Source organism: Muscardinus avellanarius (genome assembly GCF_963383645.1).
Source record: "Muscardinus avellanarius genome assembly, chromosome: 2".
Lineage (NCBI taxonomy): Eukaryota > Metazoa > Chordata > Mammalia > Rodentia > Gliridae > Muscardinus > Muscardinus avellanarius.
Genome location: NC_137787.1, coordinates 47,526,042 through 47,551,144, shown reverse-complemented (window position 1 = coordinate 47,551,144; position 25,103 = coordinate 47,526,042). Strand labels below are relative to the sequence as shown.

Genomic DNA, 25,103 nt, shown 5'->3' with positions numbered 1-25,103 from the left:
GAAGAAATACTTTTATACTGAGTAAAGTACTGGAGATTGAACCCAAGGGCATTCTACCTCAGAGCTATACTCTCAGCCTTATTTTACTTTTACTTTGAAACAGGGGTTGATGAGAGCCTCACTATTTGCTAAGGCTGCCCTAGCACCTGTTTTCCTCTCGTCTCAACCTCCTTAGTACTGGGATTACAGACGTGTGCCACCGTACCTGGCTCATGCTTTTATTTTTAAAGCTCACATTTTTTAACTAGTAAGTTTAAGGAAGAAAATGTTCTTAGATGTATATATGTATAATTTACTTTTTAACCATAACCTTAAAATACAGAGATCCTGTTTAACCCAGGTTATTAAGTGATTAGTTTACCTAAGGATTATTATTTATTTGTGCACAAATTTACAGAAATAGCCTGTTAAATAGCAGGTTCCCCTAAGGCAATTGAAATATTTGCTTTTACAGCTATTTAATAAAATTGATGTTTAATACAGATGATATTTAATACAAATAACCATTTCAGGCATACTGGTATGTGTTTGAGTGGCTTGATTAAAATATCCAAAAGTCAGTGATTTGCAGCCGGAAAGATGAGCTGTTCTATTGTTTATTTGATGTAATTTTAGGAGAAATGATCATAAGAATTTATCAACATAGTTCAAATCTAATTTTATAGTGATCCCATTGTAATATCTAAAGTGGAAATTTTTACTACAAGATTTTTTTAATTTCTAGGTTTTAATTACAACGAGGACAACTGCTGATAATTTTAGCACTCAATATGTTTTAAATGGCAGTGGTCACATAGTTTCTCAAAAACCTTCACACCTTGGTCAAGGTAAGAGAGAAATTTTATAACATTCTTTACCTTTTCTGGCTTGTTTGTTAAAAATAACGTTACTCCTTCAACTAAAATGTATTATTTTAGATTTGGTCTTGATAAAGTCTAGGTGACTTTAAAGCAAACATTTATCCTTTAGCTATGAACTGCATAAAGACTTAAGAATTATTCTTGGGAGGAGCTATGTGAGAGACTGGATAAGTCCATGGAGTAGTAATATCTGTAAGAACATGAATTTTCCAATTACTGCATCACCAGCATCTTCCTTAACAATGGAGTATAATATTTTATTGAAATATTATAAAGATTTATAAGCTCTATAAATTAAGATGCCATTGATGTATAATAAAGATCAACCATAGCATTAAAATATTATGATTAAACAAATCATTTGAAATATATTCATTTATGAAAAATGTCAAACATATGCACAAGTACATAGGATAGTAGGCTCACTGCTCAGTTAGAGCCACACCAGTTTCTTTTTTCTAATATCCTCATCCCCTTTCTACCGTCTTCCTGTCTGTAGTGTGTGTGTGTGATCCTTCCCAGTATCAGGGATTGAACCTAGAATCATTCTACATCAGTGCTCTACCCTCGGCCCTTCTTTATTTTGATAAAGGTTCTCTAGATTGTTGAATCTCAGTATGTTACTGAAACTGTCCTTGATTCTCTTCTTTCTCAGCCTTCCAGTGCTGGGATGAGAGGTGTCCACCATCACACCTGGCACCTTTCTGTATTATTTCGAGGCAAATAAATATATTACTGTTCCTACTAATACTTCTTTACTGTTTTGCACATTCGTATGTTAATTTCACTACATTTTAATTGATATGTCTTTCAATTCTTTTTTCTTTGTTTGTTTTTGTTTTTTGCGTACAGGCTGTACCCTCAGCCCTATTTTTTAGTCTTTTTTATTTTTAAAACAGAGTCTCACCGAATTATAAATGGCCTCGCTAAGCAGCTGAGGCTGTTCGAGAACCGCGATCCTCCTGTCTTAGCTCCAGATGCTGGGATTACAAACGTGATCCACCATGTATGGCTTCAGTTATTCTTAAAAAATTAGTAAAGGAGCTGGGTGTGGCGGCGCACGCTTGTAATCCTAGCATTCGAAGGCTGAGACCGGAGGATGACGGTTTCCAGACAGCCTCAGCTATGTAGTGAAGCCCTCTGCAACTTAGTGAGACCCTGTTTCAAAATAAAGAGTAAAAAATAGGGCAGGGGGTGTGGCTTGGAGGTCAGATGCCCCTGGGTTCCATCCTCAAATCTGCAACAAAACAAAACAAAACAAAACAAAAAAAACCCAGAAAAACTAGTAAAGGGGAAAATCTCACTCCGCTTACATTTCACACATTTTCTTTAATCTTCTTCATGTTCCTATTTCTGATCCTGAGATGATTAAAGTTAAGAAAATTTTAAAGTTTTGTCCTCTTTAGGGTCATGTTCAAAAGAATTTTAGATGGGAAAAGGAAATTGTTGGGGTTTTTTGTTTACCTTCCTCTAATTTGTATTTTAAATTCACGTTCACTTTTATTGTTCTTCTTTATAATTTACCAAGTATTGTCTTTCTTCTGGTTTATTCCGTCCAGTTTTAAAGTTAAATTATTGGATTTATTGATTTTTAAAATGACTCTGTTTTCACTGAAACTTATTTTCTTATATCAATTCTGATTCTAGATTTGCTGTTTCATTTTTTATAAATTTTTAGCATAGATGTTGATTGCTTTTGCCCAATAGGAATTAATATTTTTATATCCACTTAGGAAAAAGTTAATAGGAACTCCTACAAAAACAAAAATTTGTAAATTTTTTCATCTAAGGAAAATGAACTTAAGCCAGGTGTGGTGGCACACCCTTGTAATCCCAACATTTGGGAGGCTGAGACAGGAGGATCTCAGTTTGCGGACAACCTCAGATACTTAGTGAGGTCCTTTGCCACTCAGTGAGACCCTGTTTCAAAAAAAGGAATAAAAATAGGGCTGGGAGTGGAGCTCAGAGGTAGAATACCCCTGGGTTCCATCCCCAGCACCACCAAAAAAAAAAAAAAAAAAAAAAAAATTAAGTCTACTGTTTAGTTTGCTATGTAATAGCAAATATTATACATATTTTTACTTAAATAATAGAATTTAATTGTTCTACTGTTAGGAGAAAGAGAAGGCATATTTATTTATTTATTTATTTATTTATTTATTTATTTATTTATTTATGTAATCCCTCTCCAGAAAGCCCTGACCCAGGTCATAGGAGTTCATACTAGGAAACCATTAGGAGATACTTGAGTGGCTGTCCAGTAGAGTACTTTGAAGTAATCTAGTCACCTTATAAAACTTAAATGTATTTATTTTTATCTTAGTAGTAACGTTCTAATCTGGATGGCCAGTAACTATGCAGCACTCATACTTCTCATGCTTTTATGTATTCATCTCCATGGGAACTAGGAAATAACAGTCCTTAAATATGGACTCCATTTGATCTTTGCCCTTTACTGGTTGATTTTCCTTTGCCTGCTGACCTCATCTTGTACCTTTAGTAAGTGAGACCAGGTATGCATATTAAGGAACTTTTATAGTCAGTAAGTGAACCTTTTTTTCTTTAGCCTATTTCTTTTATCTTACGAAACAACATACTTGAAAGGTCAATAATTGCAAAACCAGCAATTGCCTTTCACAACTCAGTTTTTTTCACCTAATTACAGCTGATTGTTTATAGGACATAACAACAACAAAAAACAAAATCTTATTTTCAAGTTGCTATAGGTGGACATATAAAAATCCATGAATATTCTCAGAGGCCTTTTACATTTATATTGCTTAGTGCTGATAGTTTTTGAGTGATTGAATCACAGACTCACATTTCACCAGCTGTCATTAGCTTCCATTTAAATATTTTCTGTGTAAGATAAAACTACAGTTCAGCCATCCTAATTTATACCTGTGCATTTAGGGTTCTTGGAGCTTAATTTCTGCTCTGTTGTGAACATCCTTGCTTAGCAGTTGTTCTTCATATCTGATAGGACTGTAGATAGCATAACTATAGTTACATGAACATCTTACAACAAACTCTTACTTGAGCATTGGAAAATTTATTACTCCTTTAAAAGATGTGTTTTAAAACGTTTAAAAATAGCTTACAGGAAATTTCAGTTCTAGTTTTTCTGGGTATAGGTACTTTTTTAATGGGTTAATTTAACCATTTAAATGATTTATATGTTTAACAGTATGTCATTTTAATCCCTTGCCTTCTCTTTACTTACATATTAAAGCCACTATACCTGATTTAAAAAGAAAAACTAACAAAAAATATAAAAGTAAATCTCCAGATTTTAAATTATTTTATTAAGAATGCTGATTTGGGGCCAGGCATTGTGGCACACGCTTGTAATCCCAGCACTTGGGAGGCAGAGACAGGAGGATCATGGTTTGCGGATAGACTCAGCTACTTAGTGAGGCCCTCCTCAATTCAGTGAGACCCTGTTTCAAACATAAAAAGACTAAAAAAAGAAAGAAAAAAAATAGGGCTGGGGGTGTAGCTTGGAGCTAGAATGCCTTGCTGACTTGTTTTAGCCATATCTTTTTCTATTATCACTTTTCTTTCTTTTTTTTCCCTCCTTTTTATACTAGAGATTGAACCCAGGAGCATTCTACTTCCAAGCTACACCCCATCCTTTTTTATTTTAAAACAGGATCTCACTAAATTGCTGAGGATGGCCTTGAATCTGTAATGCTCCTGTCTCAGATTCCTCTGTACTGGGGTTACAGGCATGTGCCACTACACCTGGCTACTTCTGTTTCCTTTACTAACTTAGACAATCAGTATTAAGCTTCTAAATTGATTTACCCTCCTGGACAAATTCTTTTAGTATCCCCAGTACTTCTGCCTTAGGAGATGTCAACACTTACTCAGCTGTTATTAAAGCATCACCTTCTTTGTAAATTCTATGTGAGATTGAGCATATACTGAAAGTGTTCATAATTAAAGAATGTAACTATTTATTAAATAGCTAGGAATGCTTTCTAATACATGTAGGAACCCAAACTGCTGCATTAGGAATAAAAATAGCTGCCTTGAAAAAGTGCTGTAACATAGGGTCATATGAAAATATAACGGAGCATATGACAGGACTGCAAATTAATTCTGGTGTTAGAAGAATGTGCTAAAGTTACTGACCTAAGCAGTTTTCTTGTAAAATATGATAGTATTACTGTGGCCTCATGCCTGTTGGCCAGTATTACTTAGTACTTACTTTTATTTTCATGATATACATTTCATTTGGAAACAGAAAATTTCTTTCTATCTGTAAATTTTATTCAGGTATATAATTTGTATCTCAAAAGTAATTCTGTTTATTCTGAAAGAGTATGTTTTGATGACAAAGCGATAATTATTAATATACAGATTCGAAGTGTGATATGGTGGCCCATGCCTGTGATCTTAGTTACTTGGGAAGCTGAAACAGGAAGATCAAAGGTTTGAAACCAGCCTAGGCAATTTAGTGAAAATTTATTTTATTTTATGGTGCTGGGGAGTTAACCCAGAGACCTTCTACCTCCAAGCTATACCCTCAGCCTGAGATTTTTTATTCTTTATTTTGAAAAAGTGTGTCACTAAGTTTCAGAGGGCCTCACTAAGGTACTTGGGAACCTGGATCCTTTTGTCTCAGCTTCCAAAGTATTCCCAAGCAAGTACCACCAGGACGGGGCTAGTAAAACCCTATTTTAAAATTATTAATAAAGCCGGGCATGGTGGCACACACTTGTAATCCCAGCATTTGGGAAGCAGAGACAGGAGGATCGCTGTTCGTGGACAGCTACTTAGCGAGGCCCTTTGCAACTCAGTGAGACCCTGTTTTGAAAATAAAAAGACTTAAAAAAAATAGGGCTGGGGCTGTAGCTCAGAGGTACAATGCCGCTGGGTTCCATCTCTGGTACTACAAAAATAAAATTATTAATAAAGCCAGGCCTGGTGGCACACATTTGTCCTCCTAGTACTTGGGAGGCTGAGACAGAAGGATAATATATTCGCAGCCAGTCTCAGCAATTTAGTGAGGTCCTCCATAATTTAGTAAGATCCTGTTGCCAAATAAAATATATAATAGGACTAAGGCTATAGCTCAGCAGTAGAATCCCCCTGGTTTTCATCGTCAGTACGAAATGGATGGACGGACGGACGGATGGATGGATGGATGGATAGGATGGGGGCATAGATCAGGGGTAGAGCACTCCTGGGTTAAATCTCTAATACCACAAAACATACATAGACATACACACATATGCATACACAAAATATTAGGTATAGGGTGGTCTTTGAGTCATATAATATTTAAAAATGAACACATAATATTTTCACTTGCATTGTCATTTATATTTCACCCTGTTGATTTGTTCCTGCCATCCGTCTGTCTGTTCATAGCCACAGTAGATGCTCACAGAACTCACAGAATAATGAGGAATACAGATGAGTGAATGCGTAGTGACATTAAAGTGAAGCCACCAGCTGCCTAGAGGGAAGTTTTTCAGAAAAGTCGATACTTGAGCTTAAAGATGGTAGATGAGAAGACATGAGATTATAACCTTTCAGTAAGGGAACAGTGGTGAATATAAAAGAGAACATTGTTCCCTGTGTAGCAGGGAAGGGAAACAAAACCTCACAATTAAAAACAAAACATATTTATCTTTTAAACTTGTTGGAACACTGTATCAAAGAGGAATTTAAGTGAACTAAGTTCAAGAGAAAGACTACCATTTCCTACATAAGATGGGATTGGTGACCATTTGTATCCCTGGAAGCATTATCTGAGTTTGGAGGAACAGGTGGACAAAGGAACAAGTCTGCCACAGATAAGAGAGCTTATAGAGCACTAAGAAAAATAAAATAAAGTGGGGATTGTTTTTTTGGGGGGGAGGAGAGTTTGGCATTAGGGTTGAACCCAGGGACATTCCACCTCTGAGCTGCATCCCCATCCCTTTATATTTTTATGTTGAAACAGTCTTGCTAAGCTACAAGGTTGGTTTTGAACCAGTGATCTTACTATATCAGCCTTTCAGGTTTGTACTAAGACTACAGTTCTGTGCCACTGCACCTGGCTCAACTGAAGTTTTTAATGTCGCCATGTGGACTGACCTGACAGACTAAAGTGTGGGATTTCAAATGCAGACAGAGTTCACTCTCAGCACTGAATCTCTTGAGTACTTTTCTAAGTGAGCCATCATGAACAAATTTGGGACTGACTTAGAGAAAGAGAGTTCTTAAAACCTTTCGAGAGGACAAAGACTAATTTCATCTTTGAAACATTGGCTACAGAGGTTAACTGGAACTAAATAAAGAGTCATCTAATCTGTAACCCAAATAAATTCCCAATTAGATTGAAGACTTCTGTCCTTTACCTGCTTGGCAGGAAATGAAGAGCTTCCCTTGGGGGAAAATAATATTCTTTGATATCTGTTGTTCTTCTATACAATATTTCTTGAAAAAAGAAGTCTTGAATGATATCAAGAAAGGAAAGTACAATCCATATTCAAGAGAAAAAAATACTATAAGCAAAGTCAAAGATGACCCAGATATTTGAATTAACATGCAAGAACTTTAAAAACAACTATTTTGTCAAATGATATGTTAAATAATTTTGAAAAAAATAATGCTTAAAATCATTAAATGGAGAGTTTCAGTAGATAAATGGAAACTAAAAAAGAACCAAATGAAAATTCTGGAACCAATAATATACAACGTCCAAAGTATTCATTGAATGGGTGCTCTCAACTGGTCCTCTGTGTTAACACTTGATCCCAACAGGAGGTTTTTGGTCACTGGGAGTGTGCCCTTGAGGTGATGTTGGGAGTCTGTTCCCTTATCGTCCACTCGCTTTGCTTTCTAGTTTCTATGAGGAGAGCAGCTTCCTTGTCATGTGATCCTTCATGATATATTTTCTTGTCATGGGCCAAAAGCAGTAGGGCTGCCTGATCATGTTCTAGAACCTCCAAAATTGTGAAACAAAGTAATCCTGTCTTCTTTTTTAAGTTCATTGTTTCAGGTATGCTATTACAGTAACAAAGCTACTCAGCACAGAAAATTGGTATTGAGACATGGGTTGATAGCTATAACCATACTTGATGATATGGGCAAATCTTTGAATAGGTTCATGGGAGGAATCTGGAAAAGTTTGGATGATTATGCTAGAGAAAGTCTAGTATGCTTTAAGTGGAGCTTAACAGGTACTTGTGGGAAGGAATCAGAAGACCATAATGCTGATGGAAATGCAGACAGTCAAAGACTATTGGGAACTGAACTAGAAGCCACCCATGTTTCATCCTGGCGAATAATTTAGCTGCATTTTGTTATTGCCTGAGCCTTTATGGGAGGCTGAGCTTAAAAGTGCTGAGCTAGTTTATCTGGCAGAAGAAATGTCACAGTGGAAAGGCAGTCTTCAGGCAGTGGCATGATTTATTTTATTATTATTATTATTATTATTATTATTATTATTATTATTTTTTGGTGGTACTGGGGGTAGAACCTCCAGGCTATCCTCCCAGACCTATTTTCTACTTTATTTGGAAACAGGGTCTCACTAAGTTGCTGGGAGCCTCACTAAGTAGCTGAAGCTGGCTTTGAACCTGTGCGATCCGCCTGTCTCAGCCTCCCAAGTGCTGGGATTAAAAGCATGCGCCACCATGCCTGGCTTTAGGCAGTGGCATGATTGCAACTGGGTGACTTTTGTTCAGATTTATAGTGAGAAGAAGAGCAGGAAGCTTTGTAAAACTTGCAGTTTGGCCAGAAAAGAAGCACATATAAATTTTCAGCCAAGGAGGTTATAATTGCCAGAGCGATCAGCAGAGAGAAATGAGCATTGATAAAAGCCAAGATCTTTGCACCCGGGAATAAGAAAGGTGTCTTAAGAGAATTTCAGAAGTTAATATGGTGACAGCCATCACAGGATCAAAGGCATAGAAACGGAAATTTGTTTCGATGAATTTTTAGGGCAGAGTCATTTTGAAAAGAGATTCCTGGAGTGCCCAGCTCACTCGGGAATGCCTAAGCCAGCAAAGCGCTCAGAGGCCACTACAGCAGTGTTTCAAGTTATCTTAAGGACAGTTTGTGCTGGTGGCAGACCAGCACGTCCACATGACGCTGGGTTTGCGGGCATTCAAGATGCAAAAGTTAATGGGGTCACGGAGGCACTAAGATTTCAACACAAAGCCTGGAATGCCAGCCAGTATGTGACAGTGGCAAAAATAAAATGATTCTTGTTTAGACCACAGAAAAGATCTACTTAGCAGGTTACAAATAGAAGAGTCTAGCATCAGAATAGTTTGCAAAGGTGAGCCTTCTTTGGGTTCCCAGACTTGGAGAAGGATTAACCTCCTTTACTGATTGGGATGGCTAATTACTGAGCAGTGTGGATTTGAAAGATCTGTAAAAGTTTTCCAAATCTGAATAGTGCTTTTCTCTTATTTGCCAACAGGTACAACTGTAACTGCCTTAAAATTATTTAAAAATCTACCTGTAAGAAAACAATTTTACTCAACTGCTAAAAAATGTAAAGATGAATTAAAAAAGGTCCAGGATCTCCTCATAAGCTATGGTATCCTTAAACCGGACTTAAGGATTGTTTTTGTACATAATAAGGTAAGAATCATTGTATTTTGTAATGTTTGTTGGGGGGTATACAGTATAATAAAGGGACAGTGTATTTTATGTATACCAGTTTAGATATCTGCTGCTGACTGAAAGTTTTCCATCCCCTATAACACCCAATTCATTTGCTGAAAACCTAATCACCAAAGTGATGGTTTTATGGTGGATGTTGGCTGGGGATGATTAGATCATGAAGGCATAGCCCTCGTGACCCCAGAGAACCGCCTTCCCTCTTCTGCCATCCGAGCACACCATGAGAATGTGCCATCTGTGACCAGGGAAGTAGGCCCTCGCCAGACACTGAGTCTGCTGGAGCATGAGCTTGGTCTTCCCAGGCTCCAGAACTGTGAGAAATGACTTTCTTTTGTTTATAAGCTATCCAGTTTATGATATTTGGTTAAAGGAGCCTGAAAACAATATGTAGATTGTTTTAAAAAATTCAGTCCATATTCACTTAGTAGTATCTTTTATCTTCATTATATAAAGAAAATCCTTAATATGTCATCTAATTACATGAAATTGCACTTTATATTTCTTAATATCTAAGATGAGTGATTACCCCAATGGACTATTTCTTCCAAGAAATACTTGAGTCTTCTTTCTTGTTGAATGTTATGATAGATTCTAAAAATAGGAAGATGAGTAGGACTTGTTCTGTTCCTTTATAAAGAGTTTACAGTTGGTGTACAGGGGGCACACTCCTATAATCCCAGTATTTGGCAGTCTGAGACAGAAGGATTGCAGGTTCAAGACCAGCCTCAACAACGTAGGAGACTTTTATTTCAAAATAAAAAATAAATGCCAATCATGGTTGCCCACACCTGTAATCCCAGTACTTGGGAAGCCAAAGCAGGAGGATCCCAGTTTTGAGGCCAGCCTCAGCAACTTAGTAAGACCCTGTTTCAAAATAAAAAATAAATATAGCTGGGGATGTAACTCAAAGGTAGAATCTCCCTGAGTTCAGTCTCTGGTACCACAAAATAAATGAATAAATAAATAAATAAAATAGGGCTGGGGGTCTAGCCCAGAGGTAGAACATGTCTGGTTCAATCCCCATACCAGAAAATATGCATACATACATATTTACACACACACACACACACACACACACACACACACACACACACACAACTTTACAGTATAGTGATACATTTCATCTTTAAACTTTTTCCTTAGGAGTTTATAAATATTTATTTACTTATTTTGAGGAAACTCTAGGTCATTTCTTTCCATTTTTTTTTTTTTTCCAGAGCAGGGCTGATAAGGAAAGAAATTCATCTTACCACTTGATGAATTTTTGGAGAAAGAAAGGTTTATATATTTTCTCAGTTCTGTTTTTCCTCAGATTCCACACGAACACCTTGAGCCGTTTAATGCAAGGAGAGCAGAATCCCACAGCAGTGTGGAAGTTCAGTGGAAATGAGGACGAACGTTTCAGGAGCACCTGCGCGGTGCTAGAGTGTGCAGTAGCACATTCATCTACAAGGACCGCACAGGAACAAACACATTCAGGGGCATCATCTCGGCTCTGCAGTTGTCCTCTTAACTAAACTCAGAGGTTCAGTGCTTCACCCAGTGTTATACAACTAGGAAATTATTGAGATGGGATTTGAAACCTAACGTGCCTTGGAAAGAAGGCTGTTTATACTCTACTGCATTTTTTCCATTTTAGTCCCACATCACATTATTTTTCAGATTTCAGAATATATACAATGAATTTGTGAGGTAGCCAGCATTCTCTGTTTGTAGGAGGAACTTGAATCAGAGCAGTAAAAGGCCTTGCTTCATGTTTTTTAGTAATAGTACTGAGGTCAGCAGTTCTTTTCCCCCAGTTTCCTTCTATTCCATGTGTTTTGTACTCATTTATCAAGGAGATCCTTTATCTTATATCTTTAAGCCACGGTGAAATGTTTATGATCAAAATCTCTGGTCATCTTTGAAAAAAAAAAGAAGAAAAATTAAGAATAGTCAGCCACCTGTTCCTGCTGGCATAGAGCTTAACCAAATGATACCTTGAGATCCCTTCCAGTTCTACCATGCTATGATTCCTCTGGATGTTGATGGATAGAGGCTCATCCTGCTCATAAAAATAACCTTGTGACCTCTTGATCCAGAGGACCTTCAATAATTAAAAGTTAAATGTCTCCAGGTTAAGAAAAGCCCAAGGTCAGAAGGAACATAATGAGGAAGGGAAAACAGATGAAAAAGGTAAAATGTGAAGAAAAATAGGATTGTGTGTTTTTAAAAAAAAAGTGAGTAAGAACTAAAACATTTTGAATTAGAAAAAATTAATAATAGCAAAAGCACTGTTATTGCCTCATATGATTAAATGAGCATATCAGAATTGAGATCATATTAGTACTTACTCATTTAAAGTTAAGTATATATCTTCTAGAAATTTAGGTTGATCTCATTTTCCCAGTCAACATAAGACTATCAATGGGGTGTTTGCTTTTGAGAAGAAAAAGCAGTAGTTTATAATGTACTGCATTTTATAATTTTCAGAGCACACTGTTGTCTGAACTTACATTAAGCAAATACAAGTCCTTTTATGGCCTTCAGTAATTTAAGATATAGTTCATTCTGGGGAGTAAGCTGAGAGTGTTATACAGTGAAATAGTGTAAGATTATGAGAAGTCTTAGAGTAAAATTAGTATTGGCTATTAATACACAAGGAGGTCATGGGCTGAATTTGAACACGGTTTCTGTCTTTGAGCGTTTTCTCTGTTAGTATTAATTATTGTCCTTCTTCTTTGTTTCTTAACAATCCTGTTGTACTTCAAAAAGTGTTAAAATATATTGTTAAAACTTCCAAAATAGCATCGACATGTTATCTTAAATCTCTCTGAACACTGAAAGGCTCTTAGCCTTTTTTCCTTTAAGTATTGCTTACCTTGTCATTCTTTATGTGTTCTGTGAAGAATTTTTTGTCTTTATGTAAAATTTAAGCATGACAACACTGATGTCTTTATTTTTTTCTGCATTATAAACCAACAATCATACTGCACATAGTATGAGAAGTACTATTGCTATTTTGATAACTTGGATTAGATAGTGTTCCTTCTTTTTATGAAGGTTTAACCTGCCAAGACATTCTTTGAATACTGATAATGTTGATGTTCTTGCCAGTATGGTTATGTTAGAAAGAGGTATTTTTCTTCTTTCATCACCATGTTCCTTGAAAGCATATTGAATAATGAGACAGCCAAAGGAAAATAATTTACAAGTGGATTCAGTGAGTTTATTTAAAGTCGGCATTATTTGGAGAATTGTAGAACTATTCCTTAGATGAGCCCTAGAGTTTTCAGGTTTAGTTGTAAAACCTGAATCTCTGTAAGGTCTTACTGTGTATATTTTTATTTGTAAAGCAGTTATTTCTCAAAATTAGAAATTTTTGTCAGTGTGATAGTATCTGAAACCAGTTTAGTATATTTGGTCATTCCAAAGGACATAAATAATTTCACGGGCCACTAGTTTAGAACATAATGTTAATTTTTTATTTCAAATAGAGGCTACTCTTGTACTTCATAATTTTTGATTTCCTGAATGCCTATCTTAAAATATTACTTGTATTGAAGTCTTGTTCTGCAGTGCTGGGCCTTGCACAGGCAAAGCATGAGCTCTTTCACTGAATTATGTCCCTTTGCCCTGAATTTTGTTTTAGTAATTAGAGACCCATTGGTATTACAAAAGCTGAATTAGATATCATTGATATTAAAAGGAGAGTGTGTGTGTGTGTGTGTGTGTGTGTGTGTGTGTGTGTGTGTGTGTGTGGTGTGCTGGGGATTGAACCTACGGGTATTCTATCTCTGAGCTATACCTCCAGCCCAATTTTTTATTCTTGACAGGGTCTCACTAAGTTGCAGAGGGCCTCACTAAGTAGTTGAGGCTGGCTGCAAACCCAGATCCTCCTGTCTCAGCTTCCTGAGTACTGGGATTATAAACGTGCACTACCACACACAGCTATAAGAAGTTTTTATTTATTCATTTTATTCATTCATTTATTTATTTATTTATTTATTTGCGGTACTGGAGTTGGAAACCAGGGTTATTCTACCTCTGACTGACACGCCCTCAATTCTATTTTTTATTCTTTATTTTGAAACAGGGTCTCACTAGTTGCAAAGGGCTTTCACTAAGTAGCTGAGGCTGTCCACCAACTGTGATCCTCCTTTTTCAGTCTTCAAATACTGGGATTATAAGCGTGTGCCACCATGCCTGGCCTTGTTTTTTTTTTTTTTTTTTTGTACTGGGGATCAAGTCTAGGGGTTTTCTACCTCTGGGCTACACTTCCAGACCTATTTTCTATTTTATTTGGAAACAAAGACTCACTAAGTTGCTGAGAGCCTCACTAAGTAGCGGAGGCTGGCTTCGAACCTGTTTCCTCCTGTCTCAGCCTCCCAGGTGCTGGGATTACACCTGTTCACCATCACACCTGGCCTAGAAGATTTTAACTGTAAGAAATACAATTTATGCTGGGTGCTTTGGCGCATGCCTATAATTCCAGTGATTGGAAGGCTGAGACAGGAGGATCACTGGTTCAAGGACAGCCTCAGCAACTTAGGGAGACCTAACAATTTAATGAGACCCTGTTTCAAAACAAAAAATAAAATAGGTCTGGAGATATAGCTCAGAGGTAGAATGCTCCTAGGTTCTATCTTCAGTACCAGAAGAAAAAAGAAAAGAAACATGATTTAAAGAACGGCTTCTCTCCTATTCCTACCACTATGTTATAAGAGTGTTAAGGACTATTGGGATCAGTTATCTGTGGAGTTGTGTGTGTGCGTGCGTGCATGTGTGTGCGTGTGTGTGCGTGCGTGCGTGCGTGTGTGTGTGTGTGTGTGTGTGTGTGTGTGTGTGTTTTAGAAGAATGATGCAATCTCTGGTTTCAGCTAGTCTGGGAAGAGGCGAGGCCTTCCGTAGAAACAGGAACCTGGCCATGGAGATTGGGTTGTAAATGTGTTGGCTTCATTTCTTGATAGAGCTTTTCAGGTCTATGTGGAAGTACTCTTTGTGGTGGTGGCTGACGATTTGGGTTATAAACTGAGATAAACAAGTCGTGCCTTATAACCCAAGTCTGCTATATTCATAATGTTCTTTGTTCATTTTGTTCTTCTTTTTGCCTTTTAGTGGTTTTCTCTAAGTGTTTTGAATGTCCTGGCTTTGCTCTAGCTGTCCTGTGGGGAATCAAGGAAAACTCTTTTGCCAAAATTTAACCAGTGTTAAAGGTCATCTCCAGTCCCACCAGGTTTGCGGAGGCCGTATAATCAGAGATTCCAATTTAGGATTGTGACTCAAAGGCCCCTTTCTTTTGAAAAAGTTACTCTTCCATTGCCAACCTGGAAACTTTGAGTAGGTTGATTTTGTTTCCTTTTTAATTCATGAAGGTGGATGTCCTTTAGATATACTGTAAGATTGGCTTATTGTTGATTATCAATTGTGTTTTATTGTTGTTGTTGTTGTTGTTGTTTGGGAGGGGTTTTTTGCTACTTGCAAACTAATAACTAAATTTGTCAAATAGTTCTCATGTTTTTTTTTCTTGGCTTTGTTTTTTTTTTAATTTTGCCTAAGTTCTATGAAATAAATAAAGGGTGGAAAGCACATATATGTCAAATTTATAACTGTAGTTGATTCCTGATTTTGGTGTCTGTCTACACTATTAGAGGATCTCTGAAGTTTTCTATTTTTCACCTAGGAGAACTTTGTGCTTCAGATGTTCCCATAGCATTTTTCATATATTTCTTCCTTGTCCTTAGCAGTGATTTGCATTCCATCTCCCGTGTTCAACAGCCACCTCTTAGGGGAAGGAGGCCTTCATTTAACTGATTTATATTCACTTTTACTCAGTGCATAGCACAAAGTAGGTAATATATTAAATCAATTAGTACTAAAGTCAAAATTGTATAAAGGGCCAGTTTTAAATGCTCTGGCCTTTGTTGAACCTTCCTCATAGTATTTATTTCTAAAATGAATTACTTGTAGGGGAGGGGAGAATTCATCTTTTTGGATTCCCCATTGGTCTCTTAGATTTTTACAGAGTTTATTTCACTTGTGTTCATTATACTATTCTAGTCTATTTCTTTTCCTGGAATTGAAGTCACTAATAATGTCTTCATTAGAACTAGTCAGACATTACATAAAGACTGATTATGGATGGGGCAATGGGGTGTGTGTGAGGGGACAGCATTTGACAGGGACTGCCTGTACAAGCTATCAGTTTAGTATATTCTGTTTCTACTAATTTAAATAGACCACATAGTTAGTTCTTTACTGAGCCTCCAACAAATTATATACTTGTTATTTATCCTAATAGAATTTTTTTTTTTACTTTAACATTATAGATTTCTCTTCCAACCCATAATCTCACCAGGAAATCCTGCACAAATCTAGCTTTTGAGTTTAGGTCAATGAAAATCAGACTGTTTTCAGTTCTGAAACTTTTTAATTTTTATGGATGTTGAGATCTATTTGAGCAATTCCATTTCTTTTACAAAACTGGAATTTCTTTCTTTTTTTTTTTTTTTGTGGTACTGAGGTTCCTTGAAACCCTTCTACCTCCAGGCTACACTCCCTGACCTATTTTATACTTTTTATTTGGAAACAGGGTCTCTTAAGCCAGTGTAGCTGTTTTTGAACCTGTTGCGATCCTCCTGTCTCCGCCTCCCAAGCACAGGGATTACAAGCGTGTGCCACCACGCCTGGCCAACATTGGAATTTCACATTTCTATCATTCAAAAGTTCTGCAGCATGGTCAAATCTTAAAATAATCTTAATAAGGAGTAGAAGAATTCCTACATCTTTACAGCTGAAATGATCACTGAATTTTTTTTTTGTCCTGCCCCAAATCTTTTAACAAATGGTGTTTTTAGTTGTGTTTCAGTGCCATCTTATCTCCGTGTGATCCCAAGAGTTTGAGTAGATTGCCCAATGACTTAAGTGTTGAATACAGTAAAGGATGAGCCAGAATTTAGATCTCTTAATGTTTAATGTATTGCATTCCCTCTACTATAGCATCCTTTGTGTATTAGATACAGTGTTGAGTAGGTACTTCAGAAAGGTTATGTTGTGGCCACACTCGGAATGAGCTGACAATAGAAATGAGATGAGATGTGAAAGTGTGTAAACACCTAAATAATTGAAAAGATAATCAAAAGTTTAGTGAATATCAAATGTTATTAATAAATACTATGAAAATTGAGGGGAAGAAAAGATTACTTCAGGCCAGAACTGTCAGGGACGACTTCTTGGTGGGTGTGTATTGATCTGACCAGTAAAAGCTGAGTATTTCGCTAAGGGTTTGGCTGGGCTGGTGCTGATGCTCAGATACACGTTAGTATGCGGAGATAGGTTTTACCCCCATCTAAAAGTTCTTACTTGCTCCGAGCAGATACACATCTTAGCTGTTGTTAAATATTCAAGAGAATTCAGTCATACTCCTGATTTGATTACAGCCCAAGAGAATTACCAGAATACACTTAAACCCAGTTCACAACTGGAATTCTATTCTGTATTAAATGTCAAGTAGTAAAGTAGAAGAGGCAGCAAAAAAAAGTCGAAAAAAAATTCCCTATGAATGAGAGAAATTATGAACAAAAAGGAAGACTTCTCCATAGGGTTTCATCGGCAGGAGCTAGATGAAAGCCCAGTGTATAGGGTTGTGAGACCACCTCTTTGTAATCTTTATTAGTAGCGATTATCAGTGAGCCTTTGCTTTCAAACCAAGACCACCACTCTCCTCCATGTCTCCACTTGCAGGTGTCAAATGGGATTCCCAGAATGCCGTAATCTTGGTGACCTCTCTAACTTTTTCCTTAAAGGTCAGAGCCTTACAAATGTTAATTGCTCTGACACCCTCAGGACTAATCTCATCATAATTTTTACTCCTGCTTATGTCAGTCAACTTCACCCTAAATTCTTACTCTTACATACATCATTGCTTTTTCTAACTTTTTTTTTCACACGACCCCATTTCCTGAAATGCTTTATTTCATGGTCAGTCATAAGTAAAATCTCTGTTCCCTTACTCTTTTTGTTGATCATGTCTTACTGTGACTGAAATCTGGCTCTCCCTGGATCCTGGATCCCCTACGGCCCTTTTCAGTATTGACTGGTTTTTCTCACTGATTCCTCACATCATTGTGTCTCAATGCCACTTGCAGACCATTCTTGATCCTCTCCTAACAACTCTACTCAGCCTTGAATCTCATGCACGTAGATCCGTAGGTCATTGTCGCTGCAGTGATTTCAGTATCTACATACCTACTCCTTCCTAGCTTCTCAGAACTTTCATCTCCTCTTCTCCAGTGATTTTATTCTCCACCCTTCCTGAGCCATTCATTACTTGGCTGTCTCATAGATCTTGCCAATGCCCCAAATTGGGCCTACTCCATTATTTCAGCATTAAGTATTCCATCTCTCTCCAGTACCTCCTTTCTCTTTATTCTTTGCAACTATCCTTAGACTACTGGATCTAAGATCCATTGATCCTACTGTTTTTAACTGTTTTTCTTGTTCTTTTATGTCATTTTTCTCCTTCCATATATATGGCCTATCATTATCATCTTTTCTCTGGGCACTTTCTCAGTAGCCTTGTTTCTTTCTCATTTAATTATACCTGTTTGACTAGTCAGATACTAATCAAATCCATTTTTTTTTTTTATCATCTCAGTGCTTGAACCAGTGCAGCTGAACATAGTGGAAGAAAACACACACACATAAACACAACTCTTGACAGGTACCACTTTAGATTCATTAATACTAATTTTTTTCTTTTTTGTTTTTGGCATGTCTGGGGATGGAACCCAGGGGCATTTGAACTCCTAGCTACAACCCCTCCCCTATTTTTTATTCTTTATTTTGAAATCAGGTCTCAGCCTCCTGGATGCTGGGATTATAAACGTGTGCCACCACGCCCAGCTCATTAATACTAATCTTAATGCTGCTTGGTAATCATACCACCATTTCCTCTCTTGGTTCTCTATATCATTGCTTAAAACAAACTTTAATATGCATACAGGTTACCTAGGGAACTTGTTAAAAATACAAATTCTAACCAAGCATGCTAGTGCTTACTTGTAATCCCAGTGCTTGGGAGGCTAAGACAGGAGGATGACAGATTTGCGGCCAGCCTCATCTTAGTGGGGCGCTCCACAATTTAGTAAGATCTTGTTTGAAAATAAAAAATAAAATAGGGCTGAGGATGTAGCCCAAAGGTAGAATGCACCTGGATTCAATCCCTAGTGCACGAGCATGCATGCACGCATGCGCACACACTCTCAAGCACACACACATTCTGATTCAGTGGGTCAGGGATAGTATAACATTTTGTGTGTCTAAGAAGTCGACAGTAGATGCGGTTGTTGCTGGTCCATGTTCCGCATTTTGAGTTTCAATATCCCAAATAACTATTTCATATCTGCTCCCCAACAACTAGTACTTTGTCCTCCGGCTTCACACTTACCTGATGATCTTTCTTCTTATCTTAGTGAGAAAACTGAGAACATCAGCAAACTACTCATGTGTCTGCAGTTTGTGCCCATGCATCATCCTTCCCTTCTGTTCTGGTAAATGTACTCTTCATGTTCTTAGGAAAGGCCAGTTGCCCAACTTGGGTAAAACTTCTTCAAAGAGTTGTTTATAGTTATTCTATCTGATTACTTTTCTCCCATTCTCTCATTACCTGTTCTAGCCAGGCTCTCCTTCGCACAAATCCACCAAAAGTGGTTTTTACACCTTTGATCTCTAAAGTGCTCAATCCAGCGGTTACTTCCCCGCCCTTTTGTAGCATTTGGCATAGTTGATTTCCCCATTTGGGGAACACTTTTTTCCTTGGCTGGTAGGTCAACATATCCTTAGGGTGTCCTTCCTACCTTCTTGGCCATCTATTATGAGTCTCCTAGTTCTACATCATGGCTCTAATTTCTAAACATTACTGTCCTAGAGTTTATTCTGGTTTTATATATGTTCATTTTCTCGGTGTGCTTATTTTATCTCATGACTTTAGATATCAGTTATACATTGATGACTTCTAAATTTATATTTCATTCTGTAACTGTTCCTTGAGCTCCACATTCATAGATCCAGCTACCATCACAGTATCTATTTTGGGGTTTTTGGGGGTTTTTAGTATAATAGGCTTCTCACATTTAACTGTCATGAACTACTTTTCTATACTCTTCCCCATAAGTATTTAGGAACTCTATTTTTCTGGTTGAAAAACCAGAAAGCCTCAGGGTTATTCTTGACTACTTTTTTAAAAAATATACTTTTATTGGTGCATTGTAATTTCACATCACAGTGATGTTTAGTATGATAGGTACATACATGCACACAATGTTTGGTGAGCTTCTCTCCTGGCCCCACCCCACAAAAGTAAATTCTTTAGTCCTGCCTTCAAAAGATGCCTAGAGCTGGGAGTGGTGGTGCACGCTTGTAATCCCAGCTTTCGAGAGGCCGAGACTGGAGAATCACATTTTGTGGACAGCCTCAGCTACTTAGTGAGGCCCTCCGCAACTTAGTGAGACCCTGTTTCAAAATAAAGAATAAAAATTAGGGTAGTGGGTGTAGCTCGGAGGTAGAATGCCCCTGGGTTCCATCCCCAGACCTGAAGAAAAAAAAAAAGATGCTTAGACTCCAAGTGACTTACATCATGTCTCTGACTACTGCTGTGGTCTAAGCCATCATCATTGCTTACCTGGATTTTTATAGTTTTTTTGTTTTTTGGGTTTTTTTTTGGTGGTACTGGGTATCCTGGAAGCCCTTCTACCTCCCTCCGGGCTACACTCCCAGACCTATGTTATACTTTTTATTTGGAAACAGGGTCTCTTAAGCCAGTGTGTCTGGCTTCAAACCTGCACCATCCTCCTGTCTCTGCCTCCCAAGTGCGGGGATTACAAGCGTGCACCACCACACCCGGCCTATAGTATTATTTTAATTGACTCTCCCTGCTTCCTTCCATGCCCTCCTCAGACTATTTTCTGCCCAGTCCTGGAAAATGCAGGTCAGATCATATAATGCCTCCTTAGTTCATTCCTATCTCATTCAAAGTAAAATCAAAATCTTTATAGGTAGCCTATAAGTTCTATAGCAGGGGTCAATAAACTTTCTAAAGACTCCAGATATTAAATGTTTTAGGTTTTATAGGTCATAAAGTTTTTCTTAGTACCATTTAACTCTTTTGTTGCAGCGTGAAGGCAGCTCAGGCCGTGGACTCAGTCTGGCCCTGGGTTGTATTTTGCTGACCTCTGTCGTAGCTTACCAAGCCCACCATGACCTCAGAGCTCATTTCTTTCTTGCCTGCTCACCTGCTTCATTTGCCTCTCTAACCTGCCAGTCATGCTCCTTCCAACTCAGGACTGCTGCATTTGTCATTCCTTTGCCTAGAGCCCTTCCCTCTCTCCCCCAGTGTCTAGTTTAGGTATTAAACCTTAAACTTTTTCAGTGAAGCTTTCTTAAGCCACCCTAAAATCTAAACTATTTCCCCTGTCCTGTGCACATTTTCCTACATTGTTTTTCTTCCTAAAACCTACCAACATCAAGCATATATGTATTTTTTCCTTGATTTATTATCTTCTCCTATAGCATATAATTTTTATAAGGAAAAGGATTTTTGACAAATTTTCAACTAGATATGGGTCCAGTTATATTAATATGTAAGACCTTGAAAATAGTTAAGACTTTTTTATCTAAGAAATTAAAATGTGAGCTTAGTATAATTATGTATATAATTTATAAAAAAATAGTTGTTCTCCATCCATTTTCTGCTGGTAAACTATAAGCAATAATTATTTGGCTCATGCTTCTAGAAGCGGAAGTCTAAGACTGAGGAGTACATGAGGTGAGGGTCTTCTTGCTGCATTATCATAGGGCACGCAAGCACAGATAGAGAAGTTGAGCTAACTCATCCTTTTTACCAGAACACTCCTCAGATAACTGCCCCACTCTGTTGATGGGCATTAATCTGTTCATGAGGGTGGTGCTCCATGACCTAATCATCTCTTCCAGCTTTACCTTGTATGTGGGTGGGTAGGTGGGTGAGGTCAGTGGGAATTGAACCCAGGGTGTTCTGCCTCCACGCTGTACCTCCAGCCTACTTTGTTTTATTTTATTTTTAAAATTTGAAACAGGTCCTCAGTAAGTTGTGGAGGGCTTCACTAAGTTGCAGAGGTTGGCCTCAAACCTGATTCTCCTGTTTCAGCCTCCCAAGTACTGGGATTACAGGCTTGGGCCACCATGCCCAGCTCTACCTCTTCATACTATTACCGTGAAATAGTATGAATACAATGAAATTTTAACATGAGTTTTGGAGAAGACATTCAAACCAGAGTAGTTGCACTTGAAGCCAATAGTGTCTACTCTTGATTTCATCATATTCTAGATGGAGAATCATCTCTATCAGCCATCATCTATATGCAGCCTGCTTACCTGCTTTTTTTCTGTGTATCATAGAATGCCTTTACAATTGAGATTTACTAATTAAATACTGATTAATCTCATCTAACTTTATTTTCTTCAAATAGCATTTGTCAATGAAGTAGGAACAGGGCAAGTTATATTTGGCTAACTTCAGTCCAACCCAAGATGGAGTGCATGTCATAATATATTTTTGATTAAGGTGTTTCTGCACTGTCATCATACTGACCAGAGTCAGATTCTTACTTGGCACATCCAGATGCTCCAACTTCGTGTGACCTAGATAGGAAACATATGGAGGTTTGCGTGTATTTTTAGCACGTTAAGCTTTCAGTTTAAGGACAAGATAGACAAAAACCTTCAGGAAATGAAAAGATAAACTCTGTTTTGAAAATAATGTAGAATTGAAGAAATGGTAGAGAATGCAAACTGAAAATATATTTTCTGTAGAAAATGTAATTAAAAGTCCAGTTTCATCTAGGTTCTCAATTTTTTAATTTATCACATTTAATTTCTTTAGTTCTTTAGTAATGGATCTTGTTTTGAAAATAAATATTGCATAACTAATAGTAAAGACTTTACTTGTCAACAGATATCTTTATCATTTATTGCTGGCCCAAGCGTACTAAGTTTGGAAAATGTCCCTAAATTAACCTTGCTCTGATGCAATAATTGCCTAGTGTGAAATAATGCTCCCAGGCTACTAGCAGTGTTTACTTTAAAAAGATTTTTAAATATCTCGTTTATTGTTCTTATATTTCACAGCTTTTCTAGAACTCATGTCCTGAGTTGATCTTTTTACAGTTCTGTATACTAACTATTCAGCAAATCAGGCAGTGAATTAGCAGCTTTGTATTAGATGGCAATTAAGATTTATAACTGTACCTAATGGATTATTGTTATATAAATTAAGGTAAATAGTTTGATGTTTACATTAGTAGAATCACAGGCTTTATACTATGGTGCAGGAATTTAAAAACATTTCTGTTTTGAAAAATTCTCATGACCATTTTAAATGTATGTGTCATTAGGGATGTAGCTCAGGAGTAGAGTGCTTTCTTAATATGTGTTAGGCTTTGGGTTTAATTCTAGCACTTCCAATAAAAGAAAAGAAAAACTGTATGTGTTTGAATACATTTTTATTGTGTACTACTTCATTGTTGTAAGGAATTTTTGATGTGAGCTATTTCATAGCTACAGATTATTCAGAACCTATCTATGTTTTGATATTTTGAATATTGTCCCTTAAATCACCAGCTGCTGGATGGCTTAAAGTAGTAGCCATAAAAGTGATAATATTGTATGATCCCATTTATATAAAGTACTAAAAGTGGGAAAGTATATAGAGACAAGGCAGATGAGTAACTGTAGAGGATGGATAGGAGTCTTTACTAGTAGATATGAGATTTTTTTTTAGAATAATAAAATTGCACTAAAGTTAAATTGTGGTGGCTTACACAATTCTGTAGATAAACTTTAAAAACCACTAGATGGTAAATTTAAGGTGGTCAAGTTATACAATATGTAAATTATATCTGAATAAAAATTAATAGAAGAAAAAATTGAATTGGACTTTCTGAAGTAAAGTAGTGGACAAAGTCTATAATTATTAGTGGGTACAAAGGTGTGTCAACCAGTAGTCTTAATCAGTAAAAACGAGAACTAGTTTTAAACTCTACCAGGGTTAATTTTCTGTAGGAAACATCCACACATAAGTGTTCTGTGAACCCTAATGAGTATCAGTATCAGGGACTCAGCATTGAGCAAACTGAGCCCATCCTCCTCCTCCTGCCTCCAAGCTTGCACTTCTGCATTTTCTTCTTGGTGCATGATGCTACTGCCACCCTAGTTCAAAAAGTGGGAGGTGTGCTGGGCATGGTGGTGCACGCTTGTAATCCCTGCACTTGGGAGGCGGAGACAGGAGGATTGCGCGGGTTCAAAGCCAGCCGCGCTGGCTTAAGAGACCCTGTTTCCAAATAAAAAAAAGTATAAAAATAGGTCTGGGAGTGTAGCCCGGAGGTAGAAGGGTTTCCAAGAACCCCAGTATCATCAAAACAACAACAACAAAGAAAAAAACTGGGAGGTGTTTCTGATTCTCCTTTTCTTTCTTTGCTCATACAGTCATCACCAAGTCACAATTCTACTTCATGTTGTCTACTCTGCCTTCTTTCTTTCTTATTGTGCTGGTTCTGTTATTAAGACCAGTGATTCTTGGCCACCCTGTCAATATTAGTAAAATATCCTTGCAAATGGTTTAGCTTAAAAAAAAAAACAACTAGAAGGATAATCCTATAAATGTCAATCACTGATGTGCATTCCACTGGACTTTCAGGAGAGGAGGAAAAAGCAGTAGCCTTGCAGCTAGTGTGGCAGGATGCACACACAATTCTAAGGTCCCCATTAGGGTTTGGATCTGGAATTGCCCCAAAGAGCATGTGTTGAAGCGCTGGTCTCTAGTGCAGAAACGTCCAGGGGATTGCATCATGAGGACTCTAACCTCATCTATGAGAGGAGGTAAAGTCTGTAAGCAGGTAGGATGTGGTTGGAGGAAGTAGGTCAAGCATGCTCTTGGGGGCTACATCTTGTCCCTGGCCCCTTCCTTTCCTGTCTTGCCCCCACTCTCCTTCCACCTTTTCTCCCCATCCCTCTCTGTCTCTCCCTCTGCTTCCTGGCTGCTCTAAACTGAGCAACTCTCCTGCACCATACCCTTCTGTCTCATCTTAGGCCTAACCAATGGAGCTAACCGACCATGGACAGGAACATCTGAATCCGAGCCAAACGAAAACGTTCCTCTTCTGAGTTATTCCTGTTGGGGATTTTGGTGACAGTGATGAAAAGCTGACTAGCTGACTAACACAGCGAATGAACTTCATTCATTTTGTTTATCCTCAATAAAAACAGAGAACCTTGGGTTTGTACTAATACAGTCATTTTTTAATCCATGTTAGTCTTGTTTCGTTTCTTACTAAATCATTCTTACAAATATCTCTTTCTAACATCCACATCTGGTCATAGTATTTTTCCAATTAGATTTCTCTACTGATTCTGTATCGCATAAAGAAAAACTGTCGACTCTTTGGCATGGCGTGTCAGGTCATTCATTGTGTTTTTGTCTGTCTAGCTTCCTCCTCACCAAGGCTCATCTGTACTGCCACACTTTGGCATATGGCCTTCTATCAGGAATGTGCTACTCAGGATTCGCCTAAGAAGTAGACTCCTTTCAAGTCTTGCACA

General features: G+C 37.5%; 1 protein-coding gene across 1 annotated transcript in view; it reads left to right on the top strand.

Moving 5' to 3' along the window:
- Positions 1-25,103, top strand: part of PMS1 (PMS1 homolog 1, mismatch repair system component) — a gene marked incomplete at its 3' end in the record, with an annotated part of 75,469 nt that overhangs the window by 12,966 nt on the left and 37,400 nt on the right. Inside the window, exons 3-4 of the mRNA XM_080689620.1 lie at positions 725-827; positions 9,286-9,449. Coding sequence (XP_080545746.1) covers positions 725-827; positions 9,286-9,449 — 267 coding nt within the window. The remainder of the gene's footprint in view (positions 1-724; positions 828-9,285; positions 9,450-25,103) is intronic.